General features: G+C 40.7%; 1 protein-coding gene across 17 annotated transcripts in view; it reads left to right on the top strand.

Annotated features, from left to right (window-relative positions):
* KLF7 (Kruppel like factor 7) overlaps window positions 1-26,367 on the top strand; it is a 110,554-nt gene that overhangs the window by 25,876 nt on the left and 58,311 nt on the right. For 9 of the 17 annotated variants that reach the window (XR_004350839.1, XR_004350840.1, XR_004350837.1 and 6 more), the window contains one exon: window positions 15,032-15,662. Coding sequence is in view for 4 of the 17 variants with exons in the window: in XM_032638466.1 (XP_032494357.1) it covers window positions 15,032-15,662 (631 nt within the window). In the remaining 13 variants the exon portion in view is untranslated. Of the gene's footprint in view, window positions 1-15,031; window positions 15,666-26,367 lie in introns of all 17 variants that reach the window. The other 8 variants (XR_004350830.1, XR_004350831.1, XR_004350834.1 and 5 more) reach the window with 1 other exon arrangement.

Below are 26,367 nucleotides of genomic sequence, written 5' to 3' on the forward strand. Positions count from 1 at the left end.
TGCTTAGTAAACCGTAATTATAAATTTTCTCAGTTCAGATCTTAAAAAGCGATACTGGTTCCATTTCTTTCTATCTCAGTAATGACATTTGATGTTGACAGATTGGAATGACTAAAATACTGTTTACTTTTAACAATCCAACCAAGATTTGGAACAGTCAGAGAAGACTCAGAAATCTCCTAATAAAGGCTGTTGTCAAAACTAAGACCTCTTTTTGTTCTCACCAGGAGAAATTACATATGTAGTTGAAAAGTTTATGAAATGAAATTTGGGATCGGGTATTGTGTTTACAATTTGGGAAGATCCTGAACCTTTGTCAGGAATCCTGTTCCTTCAAGGTTACTGCAGATGGTTTGTTGAATTTTTTAGAATGTTTTGAGATCATGGTAGAGGGTTCAGAGTTGGACCAGAAAAAAAGCCTAAGGGAAAAAGGCAAGAAACTTTTGGTTCTGTTTCTGGTCTATAGTGTGGCTATAGGAGTATGGAAAACCCAGTTTTCTTTACTAGCTTGGGTTCCCCATCAATAGGATGGGGATTTTAATCCTTGTTGTCTAGTTGGTCTCACAGGGGGACTTTGAGGTTACATGAAAATATTGACAACCATTTTCAGAAGCTTTTCACAAAAGAATAATCCGTAAAAAAAAGGTATATGTCATTTCATATGGATTGGATTGGAAAAGTCCTAGTTTCACCTGGCTGCTATAGTTATGATTTATTCCCGATTCTGTCAGCCTGTTTTCTAGAGAAAATGGAAGGTTTCTATAGATCTCTGATTCAGTGAATCGTGGGTTCAGAGCTCAGAGTATGCTTTTAAGAACAGCACAGATAAAGCATCCCTGCCTTAGCAAAAGTGATCCTTTCATTCATATAGTTGTTTGCAAATCCTGATAGTGTGGATGACATTTTAATTTTATTTTTCCAAGAAGCACATTCAAGAACTCAATTTATATACACTAATATGTATAAAATAGATAACTAATAAGAACTGCTGTATTAAAAATAAAATAAAATTTGGAAAAAATAACTCAATTTATTGAAGATCAAGCCAAATATAAGCAAATTTTATGGCAATTGCAGATATAGACACAACATCAAAATATCTCCTAAATTAAGGCTGTGGCTCTGCTGGGGCCCACATTCCAGGATTCTCAGTAGAGAAAACATGTTTTCTTTATAGGGGAGTTTTATTAGCAGCAATGTTCCGGTATGTGGTTCAGGTTAATTAATGATGTAGTCACACTGGTGTCTTGCCATGAGTTTTATTCCAGTAAGTAGGGCACTAGGAAGTCTCATTGGCATATCCTGTCATGCCAAAATGGAATCCTTAATTTGGACCATTAAAATACATCTCAGTGAGGTCTGTCAACAAGGTAGTTTAAGAATGTTTAATGTGGATACTACCTTACACTGAGAATTCACTCACCATAAACTATTAAGTAGCATGTGCATTGGTCTCAATGAATATATGCTGTTCTAAAATATTTTGTTGGCTGAGATGATTGAGACGATTGAGACCTCAAAGGCCCAGACCACCCACAAGCTCTGGTGGAGTTGACCTTCAATTGTGTAAGGAGATTTGTACTAAGAACCACCTTTTCCCCATGAGAGTTTCTATTAATTTTAAATCATGGTGGCGTTTTAAAACTTAATTTTATGTTGTGCATATGTAGCAACCTTCCTTGGAGGTTGAAACAACAAAGCAACTGGATTGGAAATTAGATTTTCCCCCTTATGCTGCTAATGTAGTTCTTGTTCCATTGGGATTTCCCTTTGCATGGGCTGATGATTTCTTTGAAACTGTATGGAAATTGGTTCAAACAGGAACAAAGGGGAGAGGGGATGGCAGTGATGATTCAAATTAGTGTCTCTTCTTCAATGAGAGTCTGGTGCGCCTGAAAGTGCATGTCTTGCGGTTCCAGGCGAGCCACCTAAGGTTAAATGAGATGCCAGAGCTACTGGAAACCAAACTTCAGGGCCTCAGCACTTGATTCCTCCCTGTCCAGTTGGGTTGAATTGTTAATTTGAAATCTGCAACATCAGAATGTGGTTCAGAAATGGGCCAAGCACGATTTTTCTTTTCTTTATGTGATGGAAAACCTTCTCTTTCTTTCTCCCTCATCTTTTTCCAGCCATCACGTGAAAGCTTCCTATTGCCTAACATAATAAACAAGAAAGGGAATGACTTTGTGACTCTGAGAACAATGACGGGTTTAGAGAAAGGCATCCGAAAGACGTGAAAAAGAATCTACATTTCATTGTCAGTGGGATGTGCACACACACGCATACATGTGTTCATACACACACAGGGACCCTGTACAGCTTATATTCAATATTTTCACCCTCAGCTCTTGCCTAGTTTAAACGCCATACCCTCTTAATTGGATTTTGGCTTACTTCCAGGTTCAGTGTTTGAGGGCTCTGTATCCGTGAAATAATGATACTGAAATAAATAGCACCTCTCAGTAGAGATATCTTTTTATGTAAAATTCTTAAAGGGAATGGAGAGGAACAAAATGCTTTGTGTTTAGGAATTTATGGGAAAGTCACCAGAATGGGCCAAAACAGGAATTTCCAAGGACCTCACCTATGTAAGTGAAGTGTGCAGCTGTTTAGGATGACAAAAAACATGCGTCCTCCCTGCCTGCGAGATTTGAATGCACTGTTTCATCGAAATATCAGTGAATGTGGGGATGCCCATGTTGGGAACCAAATGGATGTGACCCTCAAGTGCTTCAGAGACCAGTGGCCAGAGTTGCCTTTCTCAGGGAGGTCCTTTTGGGTAATAGAAATGGGAATAAATGATGTAAGATGGTTGAGTCTCTATCTTAAATCTGTTCCCTCGGGGCACCAGTTAACAGGAACCTGGTTGTGGAGGCCAGGAGAGGGTGGGTTTGTTCATCTGAGCGACACTTGGAGCACATGATGCAATACAGACTCCTGAGAAGAAATGCCCTCTTTGCATCTGTTTGAAATGTGCAGGTGTGAGGACCCAAGGCTGATCTCTTTGTCTTGAGCAGAGTTTCCATCTTACTGAGTCTGATGAGTATGAGTCAGTGAGTGCTTTCTCGGTGCTAAAATGTGAACGGAGGAGAAACATTGATGGAGTCCTCTGACCTAATAAGGTAGACATTTTAGGATAGCTTTCCTGGCTGGTGAGACCAGCTAAAGTCCTCCCTGGAATTCAGCATTGACTAATAGCTTCATGGATTCACTTACCCATTAAACTAGTATCTTTAGATGCCTTTTCCAGGCCCTGTGCTGGGTGTGGAGATTCACTGGCACATAAGCCCAGGTCCCTACTCTGCTGGAACTTCCCTAATAGTATGGAAAGATGGACAATAAACATGAAAACAAATAATTTAGATCTTTCCAGGGCTTGGTAAGTAACTGAAAAACAAATAAAACAAAGTAGTCTGAGGGAGAATGAATAGGGTGTTTGGGTTAGTTTATCTAGGCAGATCAAAGGACTCTCTGAATAGGTGGCAATTAAACCAAAACATAACAGATTAAAAGAGAGCAGGTATGCCATGACCTGGGGAGTCTGGATTCTGGGGTGCAGGAATAGCAGGCACTGTGGCCCTGAGCTTGGTGTGGTTGTGTGAATGGAAGGGGGGCGGTAAGAGGTGAAGAAAACAAGACTGGTTCATGTAGGATCTGATTTGCCATAGCGAGGAAGTAAGTGTGATGGCAGGCCACTGAAGTACTATCAGCAAGCACTTGAGCTGGAAGGGGTCTTTGAAAGGGTGGTTCACTCACTCTGCAAGAAGGGAATGAACTCCCTGCTCAGGGTTAGTAGTTCTGTGGGAAGGGAAGAGGCAGTGTTGGAAAGGGAGGTGTTGAATCTGATTCCCAGGCCAGGTTCTTTTTACCAATACAAATGAGAGTTGAACAGCACCTTGTCCACTTGTGTTTATGGCTTCTCTTCCTGGTGGTTTCTGGAGGCCAGAGGAGAAAAGATGAAGTGGCAGGAGGAAGAGGAACATTCTCTGAGATGAGGAAATGGCTTTTACTTCCTACACAGGGCTTCCCTATGGCCTTGTAGGAATCTAAATGTGCCTCTCATTTGGGAATGCTGGGTGTATCCCAGACAGTAAGCATTTAAACTTTTTTTTCTTCTTTAATGAAAAACATTGAAGAGACAAGTTAATATCACCTGTAATTAAATATTAAAATACTGCTGAAGCCTACAAGGACTGTTGTTGGTTATATATGCATACATATTGTTTCTGGTGTTCTTTTGGTGGAGGAAGAAGAATTTTGGACTTGTATCATACTCTTCGACCCCTGCCTGACCAGAATCGTGATCAAATGTGTTGACATTTTGACTGAATTGTTTGTTTGAGAGTTGCTTCATTCATTCATTCGACAAGACAAATGCTTGAATCAGGCCATGAGTCAAAAACAAGTCCGGGTGTCTTTGAGGAGCCCATATTCTGGTGAAGATTATATTTAGATGCTGGCGAGGCTCATATCCACGGTGAACCAGAGAATTCGTTTCATAGTATCTGTAAACTTGGGTTAGTGAGTGTCTTAAGCTTCATGAGCGAGGCCAAGAGGTGCCTGTGAAGAGGCCAAAGACCACCTTCTTCTGGGTTCTGCAGCCTCCTTCCTTTCACCAGCCAGTTGGGCAGCAAAACCATTGGTCTGTTCCTTCAAACCTGTTCTGAATGAGCCATTCCCATGTTTCTTTACCCTTCCACCACTATTTCATAGCCTCCTGGAACTCCAGACTAGAAGGTTCCTGAGAACCCCCATCCATTCACCTGGTAGGTGAGAAAACAGCCCAGTGAGGTAGGTCATGCAGCCGGAGTCCCCTGCTCACTTAACCTTTTCCACTCAACAGCTTTGCTTTACCCTGGTAATTATTTGGTGTTTTTATCTTCCCTTTCTGTGCCCTTGATATATTTATTTTCTTCTTAGATGTGTAATGAAAAGAACACATTATATATTGGCTATAGCATCCATAGTGTGTGTTTCAGGCCCTGTTATAAGCGCTTGACACTTGAGAGTGATTGAACTCTCACACACTTCTGCAGTGTAGGTTCTTCTGTTATCTCACTTTACAGATGAGGAAACTGAGGCAGAGGGGTCAAGTAACTTGCCCAGCAGTGACGTGAGCTAGTAAGTAGTACAACCTGATTTTGGACCCAGGCAGTCTGTCTCCAGGGCCAGCTCTTAACCCCCTTGCTTCTGCCTTTCAGGGTACACAGGGCCTGTTTCCTTAACTGGGGTGAGCAGCACAGCAGCACACCCACACAGGCACCTTGAATATTTTGGGAAATCGATTCCAAGGACCCTAAATTAAGTAAATGTACAATCATCTATGTCAGGAAAAGCGGCTTAGGGCTTGGTTTCATTATGTCTTTGGCTGTCACTTTTCGAAGTCTGAGGAGCAAAACAAACATTCCTCTTAGTGCCGCTACGTTGTCTTCAGCATTCCACAGTGGAAGTGCTTCAACTCTCTTGGTTTTGAAAATATCCTCTGTGATCACCAGCCACCAAATTGCACCTGCCACTGAGGGCCCCGATGGGATTTGAACCTGTCGTTCTTGGGAAATTCAAGCTTCGAGTGGGTTTGTGTGTGTGTATGTGTGTGTGTGTATGTGTGTGTATACATTGTACACCTGGGCAGCTGTGCTTTGGGGTGAAAAACAATCATGTATGTATACGTATTTTTTATGGGAGGTAGAGGAAGGATATATTTAATTTACCCGACTGAGAAGGATGTAACAATGGTCCAGAAGGGAGTCAATGAAATGAGCTTGCTTTTAAAAAAAAAAAAAAAAAAAAAAATCCCAGTAGCCTGAGTCAGCCTGTGCAAGTGATTTGGGAGAGGAAGGGGAGATGATGTCATGGGTTCGGCATGTTCCGATCTTGGCCACTCAGTGCAGAGGGACCCGGGGAGTTTGGGGAGGGTGTGTGCGTGTGTGTGCAAAGTTCACAGGAGCGGGTAGGGGGGTGAGTAAGAGCGGGTTGTAAAACAGGATTAATAACCCCTTGTCAGACCTTTCCCTGTTACTGTGTTTTTCAGTAATTTTGGTTTGAATGAAGGCTCTCTAGCCAATTAATGTTTGTTTGTTTCCTTTGGCAAGACCCATTGGGGGAAGGGATGAGATTGGTGAATTTAAAATTTTTGTTTTGTTTTTGCATTTTGGAAGAAGAGGCAAGTAACGTGAATGTGGGTTTTCAATGAAGGCTCCCCTGCCCACCCGCCCCCTCCCAGCCGCAATCCACCCCTTTAAGAGGCAGGAGGCAAGACATGGCCAGCTGGTGCCTTGAACTGACACAGGTGCAGAGGCAGTGGGGGGGTGGCGAGCCAAGAATAATTACAGGTTTCTGAACCATCAGGCCCCTCCTGACACAAGCGCTCATCGCAAAAACTGCTCTTTATGGAGAATTAATGGTGAAGCTGAGCAACTGTCAGGATCATTGTTCTTGCGAAGCATCACCCCTCAGGGGGGAGGCCTTCTCCCGAGTCCTTGGGCTCTCATGAGCTGCTGGAGCAGGGTGCCCTTCTTCTTGAGCGAGGACTGGTTGGCCCTCTCCCGCACAGTGATGGGCTTTTCCTTTGGGGGTGTCTCTTGTACTTTTTTTTCTTTTCTAAACCACACTCTCAGCCCAGATCTGGGTCTTTGCTTCAGTGTAGGATGATTTTTCCTTGACTATTAAGGCATGAATTTTATTTTGTCTATGAAAGTATAATAACTGAAGCAGAGTCATCTAATGAAACTTATTTTCAAGCTCTAAAGTAACAAATGGGATTTCCTCCAGTGTGTGTCAAGCTAAATGGAGACTTAGCTGGGAAGCAAGTTGATAGTGGACCCCAGCATGTTCTGTGATCTAGCTGTGATGAGCAGGGGTGTCTCTCCATGACTCAGAAGTTGAATTTAGTTATAGTTCAGTGGCCAGGTGAGAACGAGTGACTCTCCTTAAGGGCTGATGTAGGGTAGGTGCAGTAATTGTAGGTAGAGGCCAGAGTGATAGACTTCTCATTGGTGTGTTCTGAAAAGTAACATGTGGAAGAAGAACCCCGAACCAAGATGGGATGGCCTCTCGTGCATGGGCCACCTTGTCCCTAGTGGACGCTGAATTTTAAGGGTCACAGACAATGTGAAGGAGGAAAGAGCTCTTCCAGGTTGTTGGAGGCCTGGGAGACAAGGAGTACGAGACGTGGGCCCCAACTCTGCGCAGGTTACATGGCTGTAAAATTCGCCTTAACTCTTAATTCGGATTTGAGTTGTTTGGTGGTTGTTGGTTGGTTTGTTTTTAATGCGCTGCAACTAAGGAATCCTTGGGAGATGAAAGGGGTATTTGAGGCTGTCTATTTCAGAGACCTCACGCTCTCCCCAGGCCTTTAATTTTGTCTCCTTTCTCCCCAGCCTCCCCAAAGGAAAAATATACAACAAATATTTTCTTTGTATGTTGAAAATAGTTGGGGGAGGAGAAACACTGAAGGGGTTTTGGTAGAGATTTCCCAACTTTCATGTTTGTTTAGAATTCAGTTAATTTTCATAGCACTGTCTCTTCAGAATTTACAGATTACTAGAGGGAAATACTTAATTTGGTTTCAGCTCCAGCAACCAGTCGATGTGAGAGACAGTGGGAAGGAATGGCATCTTACACTGGTTACAGTGCTGTGGTGGTTTTGCGGAGTTCAGCAGTTCTGACAGTGATGGGTAATACTGTTGTACCTCTGGGGTGTGCTGTTGATGTGGGTTCTTTTTTTTTTAACCTAATAGCTAAAAAACGCAGTAAGAGATTTTCACTTATACCATATACTTGCTCACCCACAATTTCTAGACAGAATTTATTCTCTCCTAACTTTCCACCCAAATATTTTCTGGCAGTGAAAGTCAAGAAAAAGTGAATATTTGTTTAAAATCTATCTCTAGGTCTTACAAGTTTGATTCTTGTCACTGGTTCATACCTCCTCTCTGCTACGAGTTAGGTTCACTGTTACATTCTCCTCCTCAGAACTGCTCTGAAATGTCGAAACCCAGGAAGATGGGCAAAAAGTTGAGGTGCCTGTTATGTGAGGTTCTCCCATAGGCTTACTGAGTTTATCAATTATGGTGCTTCCTTTCCCTCCCCCAATCCCTCAGAAAAATTGGTACCAGAACTCTGGCCATGCTTTCAACTTCCTTTCCCATCTTTCAACTCTGACCTAATTTAAAAAGACTAGAAATGTGTCAGAACCATTACATCATACCATCCTTTGAAGGGGAAAAAAAAAAAAATCACAAAGTTCCCATAAATATCAATCTTTGCAATCCTATAGAGTTTTCAGGTTGGCTTGGAGTTAGAAGAATAAAGATTTTGCCAAAAAGTGTGAAGTGTGAACTTAGTTAATAATATGTTAGAAAGAATGAGTATTTTAGAAGATTGCTTTACAAAAGAAGCACAAATTACCCTACTGTCAGTAGCTTGTTTTGTGTCACTTTGAATTTCCATTCTGGGTTGTGTGTGAGTTTCAGAGCACAGAAAAGTAATTAAGCTTTGGGACACTCCCAGGAGAAAGGTAAGAGGTTCGTCTCCCTGTTTCTATACTTCAGACTCTTTGGGGACTGTGGCACCATGGTTAATAGCACGCGACAAAACCACACATAATAAATGTCAGGAAGGGGCTCCCATGGGCAGCCAAGTGCAGTTCACCTGCGTGCGTGTGCAGTTACCTGGGTGAGCATTCTTTCTGGGAGCCAAAATTCACCCCTTCCTTGCTGGAAGCATCAGTAGGTCGTCTGATCTCAGAAGAAGCATGACTTTGCAAGTTTCCATGAAGGAGATTGCTGTTATCTCCCCATATTTTTGCCTCTGTGTTCTTTCCCCAATTTGTTTGATCTCTTTGTTCTTTTAACTCTCAGATCTTTTAAGTGAATGAAATAGGTGGAATACTTAGAATGAAGGGCAGCTGGCTAAAGGGAACACAAATGACTGATAATTGATTATGAACATAGGTAGTAGTGTAGGTGGCACTTTATTTCAATGACTATATTATTCCAGAAAGAAATCATTAGCAAAATGCCATTTCTTTTATTTCTTCTATTTCTTTTTTGACTCACTAACTCAAGTATATGTGGATCCAAAGACTACAAATAACTACTCCTAGTGACACAGTTATTGAGTGGTGGCAAGAATATTGGACCAATGGCTTTGTCTTATGTTCTAATTAAAAGACAGAAAAAAAACCTAGAACTTTTTATGTTTTAAAAACATTTGGCTTTAAAGGGATGGCATTGAGGAGGCTGGACTAGAGTCTGCCCCAACCAAACATGGGTATAGTTCCAGTGGTGGTGATGGATGGGGGTTGTGAGGTAAGCTTATGCTACACCACTTCAGATACTTAGACATATCTCCCATCTGAGACAGCAGAGGTAGAATTTGGCTCTAAAAGATTATTTTTATTGTTTGAGACCTATGTGATTTAAACAATATGGTCATTGCTTTTAAGGAGATCATAATCCTGATAAACCAGACATGCTACCAATTTATGGACCCTTAGATTCATTTTGGAGACACAGTTTAATTGTCCAGGATTGAGGAGGGTTGTCTTTCAACACTTGACAGCCAGCATATTTTGTTAACTCTGTGTTTCCTAAACCAGGCTTCCTGAAAGAGATAGACTTTATGCTGAACTTTGGATGAAAGAATGATTAGTGGGAGAGAAAATAAAAGATTGTGTCAAGCATATGGGCATGAGGGGAAGTTAAGGAGAGGAAAAATAGGTGAGGGAAACCCTTTAGGGGGAGGGTTTTAGGGGAAATGGCAAAAGCACCTGGAGATATTTGCAATCTTGACTGGCAATTTTCATGTAAATTATGATGAGATAAGGACAGGTTGAACAAGAGCCATTTGGTAACCTTGGCATCATCATGCCCACATACGACCAAATTTCTTACATATTTCTTGATCCTGTGAAAGTAACTACCTCTTGCCAACAGCAGGGAGATTTTGGTGAACTTAATTTGTCCTGCAAGACTTGGATTATCCTCTTTTCTGTCAAATTCTGCCTGTGGATCCTATCATAGAAGTAGCAGGTATGGCAGTTAACAGGTTTGAATTTTTTTCTTTTTTTAAAACTAGGTCTTGGATTATCATTTTAATAAGCATGTTTCAACAAGAAAGCTATGAAGAGAATGGAGAGTATTTTAAAATATTTCAGGGTGATCATTTCAAAACCAAATTCAGGTGATGTTTGTTAGGAAGCTAGAAGAAGCCATGCATTTCGAAATTGAGATATCGGACAGCCTTCACAAAACTCATCTGTGACTCATAAATAATAAGAAAGTCACTTTGCAGTTGGGTGCGTTTCCTCCCCATTGCTGACGGTAGTGGATTTTTGAGAAGGTGGAGGCTGATCCAGTGGCTCAAGCCCTAAGTTGTATTGTTAGGTCAGGCTGAGGAAAGTCTCATTTCTCCAAGGTGAGGTACCAGACAGCCATGATTTATGTCATTAAATTGACATCTGCTGACTCCAATTTGGAGTTTGCTGGCTAGTGTCATTGGGACAGAGTAAATCTCTGGTTCTGGTGGACAAACATTTGAACTCTGTATCGAAATTTGCAATCTGGAGACACTCCTAGTGTGCCGATGGGCATTTCTTCTCTCTCTCTCTCTCTCTCTCTCTTTTGCAAGTATTTAGATTTATATTAAGTCGCAAAAATTGTATATAGAGTTCCTGTATACACTCTTTGCAGCTTCCCTTAATGTTACATAATCATAATACAAGTATCAGAACAAGAGATTAACCTTGATAAAATACCATTAACTAATTTATACACTTTATTTGAATTACATTATTTTTCCCACCGGTGTCCTTTTTCTCATCCAGGATCCAGGCAGGGATCCATTGCATTTAGTTGTCTTATCTCCTTAGTTTTCTGCAATCTGTGACAGCTTCTCCTTTGTTCCTCATGACCTTCATACTTTTAAAGAATACCGGCCAGTTATTTTGTAGAATGGCCCTCAGTTTGTATTGGTCTCATGTTTTCTCATGATTAGATTGAAGTTAGGTACTTCTGGCAAGAATGGCACAGAATAATGTTGTGCCCTTTTCAGCCTATCATGTCCGGGGAGCATGATATCGATATGCTGCAAAGTTTCATCATATGGTGAAGGTGGTGCATGCCAGGTTTCTCTACTGTAAAATTATTATTTTTGTTTTTGTAATTAATAAATGTCTTGTTGGGGGGGTGCTTTGAGACTAGGCAAATACCTTGTTTCTCATTATACCTTCATCTATTAATTTTAACATCCATTGGTGATTCTTGCCTGTACTCATTACTACTTTGTTGTTTGACTAATGGCGATTTTCTATTTCAATACTTCTATTTTTAATACTTCTCTGTTTATTAATTGTAATTTACTATAAGTAGGAGCTGATCTATCTCCTCCATTTATTTATTTATTCAACTGTTTATTTATATCACTATGGATTCATGGATATTAATCGTATTCCATGGGTTAGAATCTGTTATCATTATTCATTTTTGTTGCTCATGTTGCCTAGATTTGGACTTTGAGAACTCCTTCAAGTTGGCTCATGAGTCTTTTTGACATGCCTCCATCACTTTATGAGCACTTCCTTACCTTCTGGTACGACAGTATATTCTAGTCTCACCTTTATTTTCTTTGCCTCAGCCTTTCAATCAACTATTTCTCCAAGGCACTCTGGTTCCCTTTATTGGATAGTGATACTTAGAAACCAAGATCTTCATGCCCGGTGTGCTCACTGCTACTGGGGTGTCTTTGCTTGTAGACTCTTCTCATTGACGGAGCTAGGAAATACATGTATATATACACATACATGCATATACACATTTATTTCTATACATACCTCTGTGTGTATATGTATTAAAATCTCTGAGTAAATACTGATACCTTAAATTCCAATTAAACATCATAGGCGTTTCTTAAGGGAGTTCTTATAATTATTTTTCAAAAACATTGGCGATAAACTGTCTCTTTTGCTTGGAAATAATCTAACATTGAAATCCTCCTCCTCATTAACATTTTAATCTCCAACACTCCTGATGAGTTTCTGGTTGACAAAGTCTTCTTTTCTATCTAAGCTTCATCACCAGCAAATATTACAAGAAGTAGATTTCTCAAGACAAAAATATTCCATAATGATTTCAGAGGGCTACTCAGCACATTCTGATGGGTACTCATGCTTCTCTAACTCTCAGATGGAATAATAATGCCTTGTATTAGGATTGCAAGTGATAACCTCTCTTAAGTGGTCCAGATTTTCCCACATTTAATGATGGGAAGTATCTCCATCCTTAGATAATTAGTGTGATCCATGTGTTCTGGGATTCAATCTGAGATTCAAACTAGGGCATACTGGGTAGGTTACTTTTGTTTGTTTTTTTTTGGTACGCGGGCCTCTCATTGTTGTGGCCTCTCCCATTGCGGAGCATAGGCTCCGGACATGCAGCCTCAGCGGCCATGGCTCACGGGCCCAGCCGCTCCGCGGCATGTGGGATCTTCCCGGACCGGGGCACGAACCTGTGTCCCCTGCATCGGCAGGCGGACTCTCAACCACTGCGCCACCAGGGAAGCCCTGGGTAGGTTATTTTTTATCCTCCCTGAAGAGTGTGTAAATGCATTTAGAATATCTCAGTTCCTTAGAATCCCTTAGAGTATGAAGAGATCTGAGCTTCCTAATAATCACAACAATTTCTTAGTGACTTTTGATTCTGTGAGCTAAAAATATGTAAGATGACATGACATCCAAAAGCTCTATCCACAGACACTGGTGACTGTGAGTGTGAAATCGTCCTTGTGTGTGAGGCCGGGAAGGACCTCTTATAACCCATGATTCAGCTGATTTCTACCTGAAACATATCTGTGTCTCTATGGTCTGGTTCTGCTCTTTGGGCAAAGCTAAAGGAGTATTACAATTATGTTCTAGAAGACATGTATTAGCGGTCATTTCTAGGATTGCTAGCCTCAGCCTAGTCCAGATTAGGGTCAGCAGGTGGCTTTTGTAGAGTGGAGTAGAATAGAATGATCAAAATAATAGTTTAAAGTTGATTTTATCTTTGTTTGATAGACATTATATACCTGATGGGTACCAGACACTGTACTTGGCAGATGATGGTTTAAAAAGGGAAGGGGAGGTTTCAGGGGTAATATCTTATAATTCAGAAGTGAATTGACTGGGGCTAACACTGAGGGTTTCAATATTGGAAAGAAGTAAATGATAATTTTTAGCAATGAGATGGAAAAATGAAAGGGAAAATCTCTGAAACATAGAATTCAGAAAAGGGGCAAATAAGGATAAGACAAATTCCTAGACCTGAGAAGGTGGTAGTACTTGTTTCGGATATAAAGTGGTGGGAAACTATTCAGCAAGAGCTATTATTTAATCAATAAGCAAAATAGAATCAAACTTACTTTTCCAATAAGCTTTCCTTGATTAATACCTCCATAATATAGAGTACAGAATTCATTGTCCACTCATCCCCTAAGAACTTATCAACATACTTTATTGTTATGTTATTTGGTACCACTTTGCTTATAAATTCATGTAATTTTTAGCTTGTAATTGTTTATTCTGCATCTACATCACATGGATCTATCATTGTCTTCTTCTTCTAACATACAGAAAGCCTTGCACCTTGCTGTGAACACAGTAGTTGAGTGAACACTTGTGACATGAGGGTTGAATGAAGATTGGAACCATTCATTAGTTTATCCTATTAAAAATCAGTAGTGAGACCCAAAGGTGATTCATTGTTAAAAATCTACTTTTCTTATTCAGTAATGCAGAGTTTTACCAGAAGGCTGATTAAAAACCAATCTTTTGAAATGTCACCAAAATAAAATCCTTGACAGATACAACACAACTAGGTATATCATTAAAATAGATTCTTAACAGAATAAAAACCTAGAATCAGAACATTGGTTGAAGACATAGAAGCTCTACAGAGGCAGTAAATTAGGAGCTAGTCACATTTTAAATTTGCCATCAGTGTTTTCTTTGTTGAAGCCCAGAAGTTAAGAGCAAATTGAACTGATAGTATAAGTTAGCACAATGGTTTTCTACCAGATTCTCGAAGAGTAGGATTAAGTGAGGAGAGCTTTTAGATTATAAACTTAAAATCCGCTTTGGCCATTAATAGCGCTTCCCCCATCTTACAAAGACTTACATGAACCATGGATGAAGATTTGTTGAAACTCTGAACCTTTCTGTTTTTTTGGTTTCTTTTTCCTCACTTCTTTACCGGGTGAAAACTTTATATTGAAATAGATTGTGTCTTATCTGTACCAATTCAAATAGCTATGATAGAACTTATTTTTATCGTGGAGTCAGAGATGTCAAACTATTGTAATGGGACTCATGCTCCTTGCCACACAGTATGTAGCAATTGTATTTTGAATAACTTGCTGTAAACAATGGGGGTTTTGTCATGTGCATCAAAGGTTTTATACAAGGCGTTCTTTAGAACAGTGTCCATTCCTGCTGGTTAGGGAATCCATTCCCAAGGCAGGGCTTGCTGTTGGTTCAGCTCATGACTTAGTTTGGGTGGGCATGGTTTCTTCTAAAGGGCAAGTTGGAAAATTGGCCTATTTTTGTGACTTGCTAAAGTCTATTTGAAAAATTAAGTTGGACTGTGGGGAGTCTTGATACGAAAATCTTGTCTGATTCTATTTGCTTCTTGCTTGCGCGGGAGCTCCTAGGGAGGCTTAGAGCATCTCACCTGCTGAATTGGATTGTGGAGCATGAGACCATTTTAACATTAAATGTTCTCAGGGAACTTGATGGTGTGAGATAGCCCTTCTGGGCTTCTAGTTCCCCATTAACTATAGTAGTTGAACTCATATCATGTGACCCTTGTGAACCCTTCAGAAGTGTCCAGGGAGAAAATAACAAGGTCAGACCTTTCAACAAGAGAATTTCAGATACGAGCCATGAAACATTCTCTGTTCCTTCCTGTATCTTCTTCCTCAGCCTGTCAACATGTGGTCTCGTGGTGTTCTTTGCTTCTGATGGCTGTTTCTCTCCCTCCCTCCTTCCCCTCTGCAGACATGCCTTGAATTGGAACGCTACCTGCAGACGGAGCCTAGGAGGATCTCGGAGACCTTTGGTGAGGACTTAGACTGTTTCCTCCGTGCTTCTCCTCCCCCGTGCATTGAGGAAAGTTTCCGGCGCTTAGACCCCCTGCTGCTCCCTGTGGAAGCGACCATCTGTGAGAAGAGTTCGGCAGTGGACATTTTGCTCTCTCGGGACAAGTTGCTATCTGAGACCTGCCTCAGCCTCCAGCCAACCAGCTCTTCTCTAGACAGCTACACAGCCGTCAACCAGGCCCAGCTCAACGCAGTGACCTCATTAACGCCCCCCTCGTCCCCTGAGCTCAGCCGCCATCTGGTCAAAACCTCACAGACTCTCTCAGCCGTGGATGGCACAGTGACGTTGAAACTGGTGGCCAAGAAGGCTGCACTCAGCTCAGTAAAGGTGGGAGGGGTGGCAACAGCAGCGGCAGCCGTGGCGGCAGCTGGGACAGTTAAGAGTGGACAGAGCGACAGTGAACAAGGAGGGGTAGGGGCTGAGGCATGCCCCGAAAACAAGAAGAGGGTTCACCGCTGTCAGTTTAACGGGTGCCGGAAAGTTTATACAAAAAGCTCCCACTTAAAGGCCCACCAGAGGACTCACACAGGTAGTGGTACAAGTTGACCGCACGTGGTTTCTTCTTTTTCCTCCTTTAGCCTCATGGTGGGAAGGGCTTCTCTGTGTTCCGAGAAGTGGCATCCATGCCAACTAGGAGGTGCAGAGAGGCAGGTGGGCCTGGGTGGGGAAGCAGGCGACTCACTCGTTACCTTAGGATCTCCAGGTGTCCTGAGCACAGGACATGGGTTTGTCACTCACTGGCTTGGAGACACTTTCAGAGGCAATAATTCTACAACCATGGTGTAGAATCAGACACTACTGAGGATGCCTGAACAGGGGCTCTGGTGGTGTGACTCACAACCGTACGTGATATGTGCACTTGTCACTTTCCTGGTACTTTTCATTGTTTTATCAGTGTAATTTTGCAGTTTGGATCAACAGTGGAATCCGAGGAGGTACATTTGAAATTCACAATTGAGCAAGGTAGCCAAGGTGTCCCTATTCACTCTTTTTCCAGCATCCCTGATTTTTCATCAAAGTCACCAACAGCAGGAGGGTTTCAGAGTTCATTAGAGGTGATCATTCTATAATTAATTGGCATCTCCTCTTTTGCATTGTTCTCTGGCGCATGCTTTATGGAGAGATGGCAAAATTGCTTTTTAATGAGCTTGTTACTGAGAAGTTGCTAAAGTGATTACATTGCTATGTGTGTGGTAAGGGCGCTGGGGACCGGTGGGGACTGTATATTTTTCTCAGGACTTCTGTGGTGACTCCCAGGAATCGTGTTGATCTTGGGAGCGATGGGATAATTTGGTAGAGGGGGGTTTGCAGAGAAGAGAGTGAGATTAGCATATTCCTTGAATCTGGTCTTTGTTCTCTGGTTTGGAAGCTTAGGGCTGGTGTCTCTTCTTGGGGTTAGCATCGTAGGAGCAATTACTATCATTGGGGTTTTTTGAAGAGGCTTTTTTTTTTTTTTTAATTAATTTATTTATTTATTTTTGGCTGTGTTGGGTGTTCGTTTCTGCGCGAGGGCTTTCTCTAGTTGCGGAGAGCGGGGGCCACTCTTCATCGCGGTGCACAGGCCTCTCACTATTGCGGCCTCTCTAGTTGCGGAGCACAGGCTCCAGACGCGCAGGCTCAGCAGTTGTGGCTCACGGGCCCAGTTGCTCCGCGGCATGTGGGATCCTCCCAGACCAGGGCTCGAACCGGTGTCCCCCTGCATTGGCAGGCAGATTCTCAACCACTGCGCCACCAGGGAAGCCCCATTGGGGTTTTTTTAATGAGTCCCTGACAGTGTATTGCTGGTGTGGTTTTTGCATACTGCGTGCACAGTACAAGCTGAACAGGGAAAAGCTCCGAAAGTATAAACAGCAGAATCAGAGTGTTGTCAGGGAGAAATAGGGGATTGGATCTAGGCTAGGAGATGTGTTGGTGAGAGTTCTTTTCGGGCTCACTGCCTGTCTTCCAGGTACTCTGTGGTGGTTTGTGGGCTGTGTCACCAAGGAAGTGTACAGTGCAAAGTTCATTGGAAACCTGGGTTCTATTCTAGTGCTATTACTAACTAGCTTTGTGACCTTGAGCACATCGCTTTACCTCACTGGTGGCCTCATTTTCCACATCTGCCAAACAATCTGGATCTTAAGGCCCCTCTCAGCTTTAATCTTCTGGGGGGAGGGGGTCTGTGAAATGTCTTTGTGCAGGACAGAGAAGCTTCCCTGAGGTAGGAGTGCATAATGTGTGACTAGAAGCCGTCACCACCGCGAACCTGGAAGGTACTCCCACGGGGGGATGAGCATGGACGTTGCTTCTTCACACCACAGGACTTAGGCATGCTCTCCTCTAACTCCGAACTGACTTTCCCTTCTGCCCTTGCTTGGTTCATGGGAAGGTCCCATAAGGTAACTTTTGAACCTGTGGCTCAGGTTCAGGTGCCACTCAGGGTTCCCATTGGAGATTGGGTTCAAGTCCTCCAGTCCACATACATCAAGGCGAAAGCTTCCTGCTATTTTCAGCTTTTTTTTTTTTCCTCTCTCTGATATTGTCCTGGAGGTCGTTTTTATTTATATGTCTTTCTTTCTCAAGTCAATGAGTAAAGTAACGAGAAGACATTGCAGTGCTCCCAGGCTTCAGCCATGACTCATCTCCTGTTCCCCGCAGGAAACCAGAGAAGGCAGGATGAGGCAAGAAGGTTGAGCATTGTTGGGGGTGTGGAATTCATGCTTATGAGCACATTTTTTCATTACTGACGTGAGACAGGCTATGTCCTGCCTAGTATGAGACTGGACGGCTCTGGGGAAGCGGAGAGTCTTGTTTGGGGGTGAGTCCAGAGCATTTTCTTCTTTTCCCTATCCCCTCTTTCCAATGGATGTGTTAGAAGGATAACTCTGAGGAGTGATGTATATTTTGTGCTTTGTGTTTTGGGCATTTTCTGTTCAGAGTGATTATCAAGGTGGAACTCATTATGTTTCCCAGCACCTGCAACCTCTTGCCTTATAGCGAATTAAAGTGGAAAGACTCCTCCCCGTGGGGAATTTACCCAAGAAGGCACCATGCATTATTAGAAAGGCAGTACCGCAGAGTGGTTAAGAGCAGGGCTTTGCAGTCAGGGAGACTTGGGTTTGAATTCTGGCTCTACAACTTCCTAGATTTATGACCTGGATACATGATGTATCTTCCCTGAGCCTCAGTTTCCTCATCTGTAAAATAGGGATAATTTACCTCCTAGATTGTTTTGAAGATTAAATGAGTAAACATGTAAAATACTTGGCAGATGGTAAGTGCTCATTAAGGATAGTCATAGGGTTGGTTATAGTTGTGACTATTGCCGATGATCTTGATTAGCAGTGATTTTGTGCAAAAACAGCTTTATGTAAACTAGAAATAAACCACTTAAAGTTAAATGCCACCAAAGAACAAGAAGCTTTTCTTTCCTCACTTCCATAATTTCAGTGTAGGGGTGATGATACAAGGACATTACTCATGGAGGGTGAAATTGGACATGCAGGCCTTGGCCCATTGAAGTTGGCAGTAATGTAGAGCATGACTTTCCTAAAACAACACAGGAAGCAATGGCCTTGCACCCTCCAGAAGCATTTTGCCAATGAAACCTTCTGCAGAGACAAGCATGGAGGGAAAATAGATGCTTTGAGAAAGAGAAAGGATAGGAAGGGAGGTAGAAAGGATAGGAAGGATAGGAGGGGAGGCAGAAGTGGAGATGGGGGATTAGGAGAGGGAATCTGAATTAATTTGGATGAAATGGATGAGAATCGGAAGTATTTATTTGGAATTGGTGTGAAGGGGGCACATGGGGAACTGAAAAAAACAAAAGTGATAATTTATGTGGTGTGTATGAACTAAGAATAATGAAAAAAGCATGAAGGATGGAATCAAATTAAGTGCAAACATATCAAGGAAGTAGACTAGTAAAAAGCTTGAGGGCAAAGGTATACGGTGATGGGAATTCAGGTTGGAGACGAGTCTGCTGCTAGAAGTGAATGGAGTAGGAAGAGCCGCTGACCAAGTGTTGAAATGAAGTTTAAAAAAATTGGCTCTGGGGCTTCCCTGGTGGCGAAGTGGTTGAGAGTCCGCCTGCCAATGCAGGGGATGCGGGTTCGTGCCCCGGTCTGGGAAGATCCCACATGCCACGGAGCGGCTGGGCCCGTGAGCCATGGCTGAAGGGCTCTGGTTGGATTCAGGCAAGCTGTTTTAACACAGGGCTCACTTTAATTCAGTGAAAATATTTTCTTATCCTTCAGCTGGGGAAGTGTTCTGGGACATAAAGAGAGAGAGAGAGAGAGAGAGAGAGAGAGAGAGAGAGAGAGAGAGAGAGAGAGATAGAAAACCATCCAGGAGAAAGAGGGAAAATATTGACATTTTGTTCTCTAGAGTTATATATATGATCTCTCTCTTCTATATGGTAATATGTTGAAAAAGAGATGCTTGCAAATGTGAAATAAAATGTGTGGGTCTCTGTCTATGCATAAAGAAAGACAGTACGTTGTTGGTAACATGGACTTCCTTGCATTGAAGAATTTTTAAAAGTGTTATCCATTTAATCTTTATACAGATAGGATTTACTGAGCTGGAAAAGATATGCTTCTTCTTCTTTTTTTTTTTTCCCTTCTGTGTCTGTTTTTTGAGGATGCTGAATCCTTCAAACTTTTTGCCCTGGAGGATGTTAGGCAGTGAGGTGGCTTTTCTTTTTTTCAGGTAGCAGATGTTCAAGTTGGTAGCTAGGGCACAAATACTGGTTGCCCAAGGAGGTGAAGTGAGGGATGGGGGAGCCAGGCTGGGGGTTGCAGAAGATGAGGCAGGGACTGGGACAAAAGCAATATTGTGAAGTAGCAGAATCTTAGTGAAAGGAAGCATATAAAAATGGACATATGGTTTATTCATTGGGAAGAGCACTTAGTGCTGGCATGAGCGTAAAAATGTCCTTTAGCAGCCAAGCCATTACAGACCTTTCTCTCCCACTCTGTTTTCTGGTCTTTGTATGATATATTTTTCTTTCTCAGTAAGTCAACCATTATGTTCATAGTTTTATTCATCTTCTTGGAGACAGCTAAATAATTCTTATATTTTGACACAGGGGAATCTCTCACTTTCAATGAAAAAAAACCACTTTATTATGCTTATTTTCAGCAAAAATCAATTTGTTAAAATGTGAGTAGTTTCTATTCAAAATGAGAAAGAACAATATTCCACATTTCTTCTTGATCTCTGCTGAGTAGGAAAGGAAGAAAGTCTGTGATTGAAATGGTGCTTTGTGTTAAGTGAGCAGACTTTTCTAATATGGAAATTCATGTAAAAGCATGTCCACATTTACACTATTAAGATGAGTCAGGTTGGTAAAGTCTGGACAAAGGCCAGCAATGAAGTCTTTGATTGTTGGTCACAGAAGAGGGAGAAAAGAGACCACGTCCTCTCTTGTGCTACTTGGAGAGCTCTCTATAGACTGGGGTTGCTTTAGCCTAATCCATGGGTGGTGATAGGACATTCTAGATTTTGCACTGAAAAATATAAAAGTATGCTTTCTAAGTGAAAAGATAAAATGAACATGCAATTTACTTAGCATTCTATATCTGCTTTGGGGTGGTCATAATGAATCAAGATGTGGCACAATCTCTAAGTTTAATTAGGATTTAGGGAAATTGTTTTTAAATGGAAAGGTGAGTAAAAACATTACAAACAAAAAGATGAGTGTAGTATTTAAGAGGCAAACAAAAGTGCTTATTTTATACATATAATGAAAGTTCTTTAAAGTTTGAAATATAATTTATTTTACTTTTCAACAAATACTTATAAACACTTGCTATATGCCAGGTATTGTTCAGAGTATTAAGAAACAAAATTCAATTGAGTAAATTTTAAAGATCTTACTGGCTTTATTCAGTGATTCATGAATTGGGCAGCATCTCATCTAACAAATAGAAAGGAACTCTGAAGCACTATACAAAACAAAAGACTTTTATAGACAGAAGGGGGCTGGACAAGGAAGTTGTACCAGCAAAGAGCTGATTGTTTGTGGCAAGGTCACCTTCCTTTAGGGGATGACAGGGGTCTATCAGGCAAATTACCTCTCTAGTGCTGATCAGGTAATTCCAGATTGACTGGTTTAAGATTCCATTCTTGGGGCCGGTGAACCTATATTAAAATTGTAAGTTTCAGTTTGGTGAAGTGGGGCTTAGCACAAGTAACTCCATTTTGGGCCAGTTGTCTCTTTTTTTAACAATTCTCACCTTCTGATCAAACTCAGCCTTAGAGATGTGATCAAAATTTAACGCATTAATGCCACTCCCAGCTACTGCTCTGAAGATCTCACAGTTTTTGCTGATTCTCTGTGTGCTATTCACAGGTCATGACTTAAGTTTCACACTTTTTAAGTTGGTCATTCTCTTCATCCCTTTTCTGACATTTCAGTCTTAGGGTGTTACTGGCTTGGTGGTTAGTGACCATGAACATGCACTTAAACGTGCATTTAAAGTGCACCAGGAAGACTACTATGATTATTGTAAGCAAGACAATTCCCAGTGTCTGGAGTGCAATTCAGAGCCATGCTCCCCAAGACCCAAACCATTCAAAATCAAATACATCAAGGAAGACCTCATTGAAGGAGTCACTTTTTAAAGCCAAGTGGCTTATTCAGTGATTTTATGTAGCTGAGTTTCAGCTTCCCCAGAAGTGTTAATCCAAGTGCAGCACAAACACCTTATTGTTCAGCTAAAAGATAATCAAGGGCTATCCCATTATCAAGAACAACCTTGGTCAGAGTCTAAGGAATTTTCTTGGGCAGCTATTGCTTTAGGAGTGGATTCTGCAATACTTTCAAGAGTTAAGGAAGGTTCCTGATCATAGTCTCATTTGTACTCACTTCTAACCAGGGAAGTAAGTGCCTGCCTGCCAAAGGAAGCGAATCCTGAGTCCTGAAGCCTTCTGATAGGTCCCTTCTAACTTGTCAATGTAAATCAGGGGAATTGACCAATGAGGTGCCTCAGTTTGATTGTGGATGGTTAGGGGCACAGCTAGGTAACCTGAGGCATTGCCTGGTTATGTACCAGCCATCTAGGTATGCATAAGCCCAAGGAGAATGATAATCACCACAGACAAAGATTATTCATGTCAGGGCACAAATCATTCCCATGAAGGTGGCACTGTTAACGGATTCATTTGCAGGGATCGTTGCACTTGCCCATTCAAGCCAGGGGTCAGTTAGTTTTTCAGTGCATTTGGAAAGTAAATCTCCTAGCCCCAAATAAAAAGTTGTTCTAAATTCCTTGCAAAAATGGGTGCAGCTGGTAAGATCTTTTCACGATTGGGGTAAGATCTGATTTAGATAATCATAAGAACGTCGAGGTGCAAATGTACTATGGTTTGTCTAGGTATTGTGTCTAGTTGGGCAAGTACAGCTATAATCAGAGAAAAGTAAAAACAAGGCACTGAATGTCCTGGCCATAAAAGTTAGACCCTCTAAGTGACTTCTAAGGGGGGTTCAATTGTAGTTTACAGGACATTAGGAATAGAAGAAAAATTGGTCACAGGAAGGACCAGGGGGTCTCTAGCATTATGGACAGGTTGGAGTTTTTAATGGCAAATCCAGCAGTCTAAAAGGTTATCCCCCTTAGTAATGGCCTGGGAGATATGATGGTGTTGTCGTTCCAGGCCAATGCCACAGTAAAGGAAACAAAGAGAAGAAGAAAGTGTTTTTAATGTTTCGTTAAAGTATGAAGTCTTGATTCAGCATCTTGGGTGGAAGCAGTCTATACTGATGTCAGCTACTTCTCTTCCTAGTCAGTTTAATTTGCAGGTCTCCAGAGTTTGCCCAGGAGCAGATGTCAGGTGGAACCTTCCTCAGCTGTGAGATATGTACCCAAGGTTCAGTGCCTTCTATTTTTGCAGCAGTGTCAGTGGTCAGAAGCACTTGGTAAGGTCCTTTCCATGAGTCTCACTTTTGCAAAAATATCAGAGTAAAACAATAACTGCCTGTAAATTATAAAAGACTTTAAAATGCCCACTGTTAAGATCTGATGAGAACTCATTTGCCAAGGAAGTGTATTTATTTCTGTGATATACATTTTAAGATAGTAACTGGAATTACGACTGATAACATTTTACCAGAACATTTAACATTTAAGAATTTCATACGATTTCTGGAACACTTATAACATATACAAATACAAAATAGAGAAGACTTACTGTTACCTATTTGGCAATGCTTCTTATTTAATTTAACATATCAAATAAGCCTATTTAGTTTAACATCTTTCTTTTTATGAGGAGACAGAATAAATCTCTTGAGATGTTCCAGGGGCCCTCTGGAAAATCCCAAAGAAAGTTTGAAGTCAAAAAACTTCACTTAGAATTTGATTTGGGGGGAAGTGTGTCAAAAATATCCATTTAATAGTGACAGTAGATACTGTTAAAGGCAAATACAGAAGGTTACATAGTTGTAAGCAAAACTTAGCTCTTTTAATATTGAGAAGATTGGGTTTTCTCAAGCAGTCAAAGACCTGATAAAGACAGTGTGAAGCACAGTAAGTTGCTGGTAAGACACAAAATCTTCACTGTCCAGGCAGATTACTTAAAAAATAAAGAAAATTTCACAATCCGTTATCAAAAGCAGACTAAAAGTCCAATAAAACCTTGTAATTTTAACAGAGAAAACCAATTCTAATTTTATACTAGTGTACTTTTGATATTAAAACTCATTTTTTTTAAACGTAAATAAATTCATTCTAATCTTAGCCAGCCTGACTACACATAAAATTTGTTTCCCAAGGTTCCTTTTCCACAAACTTTCTACAATTTTGTCCTATTTTTTTTTTTCTCGTTCTCATTTTGGAACAATCAGTCATTTTACTTTCCTTACCTACTTTTCATACACAGTTGTTTTCCTTCACCCTTATTTTTTCTAAGTAGTTTTAATTACATATATTGATAATATTGAAAATAAGGAATGAATCCTTAATTCATAGTGAAAACTAAGATGTAAGAAATTGTGGACTGTCTCTTATATGGGCATTCTGTGGATTGGCAAATTTATAAATACATTTCATAATTTCTAGAAGTATATTCTTTCTCATAATAAATTTTCCAATGTAGCAAAAAAAAAAAAAACCCATGTCTACTAATAAACCCAAGTTTCTCAGTAATAAGAAGCTAAAAGATAAACCTGTGTTCAGGACTAATGTTCCAGTATTTATATGGAAATGATCTAGATAGTCAGTGACTATTCATCATTTAATTTAACTTAGCAAAACTCTTAAGGTTTCAAGTTACCAAAAAGATTTGGGGAAACTATTTAAGTAGATATACCATAAACCGTAGTTATTGCTGGAAAGTGGAAACGCTTACCCACTTACATCTATTTAAATCACTTGTTCTTAACAGTTATGTTTAGATTACTCATGAAAATTTTATCATACCAAGTTATTTTTCTTGCTGAAAAATTTTGTAATGGAGATAACATGAACTTATTTGACTAGTAAACCCAGGTAGAATAAAATTGTACGTCTGCGTTATTTTCAATGTTGATAACTCTAAAGACATATCTATTTTAATTAAGCCAACAAACTTAAACTAGCTTTTATTTACTGAAGATTATCCTAGGTCATGTGAACTTGAAAAACATTTGAGTTTTCATATTTCTGAGACTATGTTTAATTTATATAGCATTTGTTTTTAAACCAATTAAATGGAGCCCTTTACAAATTAATCTTAGCAATACCATCCAGAGGTAGAAAATACCACACATCTACAACACATATACAGTTGGCCCTTGAACAATGTGGGATTCAGGGGTGCCCACCCTCTGCATAGTGGAAAATCTGTGTGTAACTCATCATCCGCCCTCTGTATACATGGTTCCAACCAACTGCAGATCATATAGTACTGAAATACTTACTCTTGGAAAAAACCTGCAAACAAGTGGATCCAAACAGTTCAAATCTTTGTGGTTCAAGTGTCAACTGTCTTTATAGACACACATAAACATACAGACTGACTCAGAGACCTTAGTGCTTCCATTCTCAAATTTTAGCCATGAATTAGGTACAGTAATATAAAACTCACTAGTTATATAAAATAAGTTGGATCAAAATTGTGTGTCTGGCAGATGGAATAAGTTAAGGCTCAGATGGCTGAAGCTTTTCACTAATATTTGTGAAGAAGACACTTAAGATTTTTCATTTGTCTGAGTTCCAAATAACTCCCTACCCCCTTTTTTCCCTTTGGTAAGAATTACCTCCCTGGAGTTTGCATTTCAAAGAGATATGGCCTAGATACGATTTCCTGGAGAAGACCTGGTAGAACATTTACATCTCAAAGGCACAGGAAAAGAATGCAAGTTCGTCCAAGAAGGACTCTTGTTTCATAAGGCCAGAATTTTTACAATACCTACAAGTCTTTTGAGATGAATAGGGGAGGTTTGGGGATTGGACTTCGAATTGTTTCTAGAGCTGCATTTCTGGTTTTGCAAAAATTTGTAAGATAGGGGCAGTTGCTTTTAATTTCTCAAAGAAGTGGGTTGTAGCCTAAAAGATTATCAAGGGGTTGATTTGCTTATTCAACCACATTATCTTCAATTTGCTTTTTTATATTGGGGAGAGGATTTCCAACTAAGATGGAAATGAAAATTTATGTTCTGGATTTAGAGCTGTTTGTCTTCGGAATGTTTTAGTAAATCCTTCCACAAAGGCATCAGAATAGTTTTTGTTATTTTTTTCCTCCTGGGTACCTAGTTTCATTTATCTTAGGGGAGAAGGTTTAAAAATTTTTTTCTGTCAGGCTCTGAATATCAGCTTCCAGTTTGGCCAACTTCTGATCACAGAGCTACTTAAAAAATGCTTTCAAATATCTTGTCAGTTTTCAGCTGACACACGTAATAAATATAAATAAATAAAATGAAATAAAAAATACTGGCAGTATTGAACAATCCTATGGACTCAAGAGATGTCCCCAAAGAGGGTGCAAAAGTTATTACCCTCCCAAGATCCAGAGCCACTCCCAAAGATAGCCAGTACCCAAGCTGCAAATGGAGTTTAACCCACATTTCTGTCCAGCCATATCTAGCTGCAAATGGGATGTAACCTACATTTCTGCCCAGTCATATCTTGAGGCCCTCAAATTGACAAGCCAAGTTCTCAGGACGTAAAACAAGACAAACAAGAAGGTAACAGCCGTCCTTGGGAGAGAAAGGATCAATAACCAATGGATCTGGATTTAGAAAGGAAGGGGCAATGTGAAATTTTATTTTCCTC

The sequence above is a fragment of the Phocoena sinus genome, chromosome 7 (genome assembly GCF_008692025.1).
Source record: "Phocoena sinus isolate mPhoSin1 chromosome 7, mPhoSin1.pri, whole genome shotgun sequence".
Lineage (NCBI taxonomy): Eukaryota > Metazoa > Chordata > Mammalia > Artiodactyla > Phocoenidae > Phocoena > Phocoena sinus.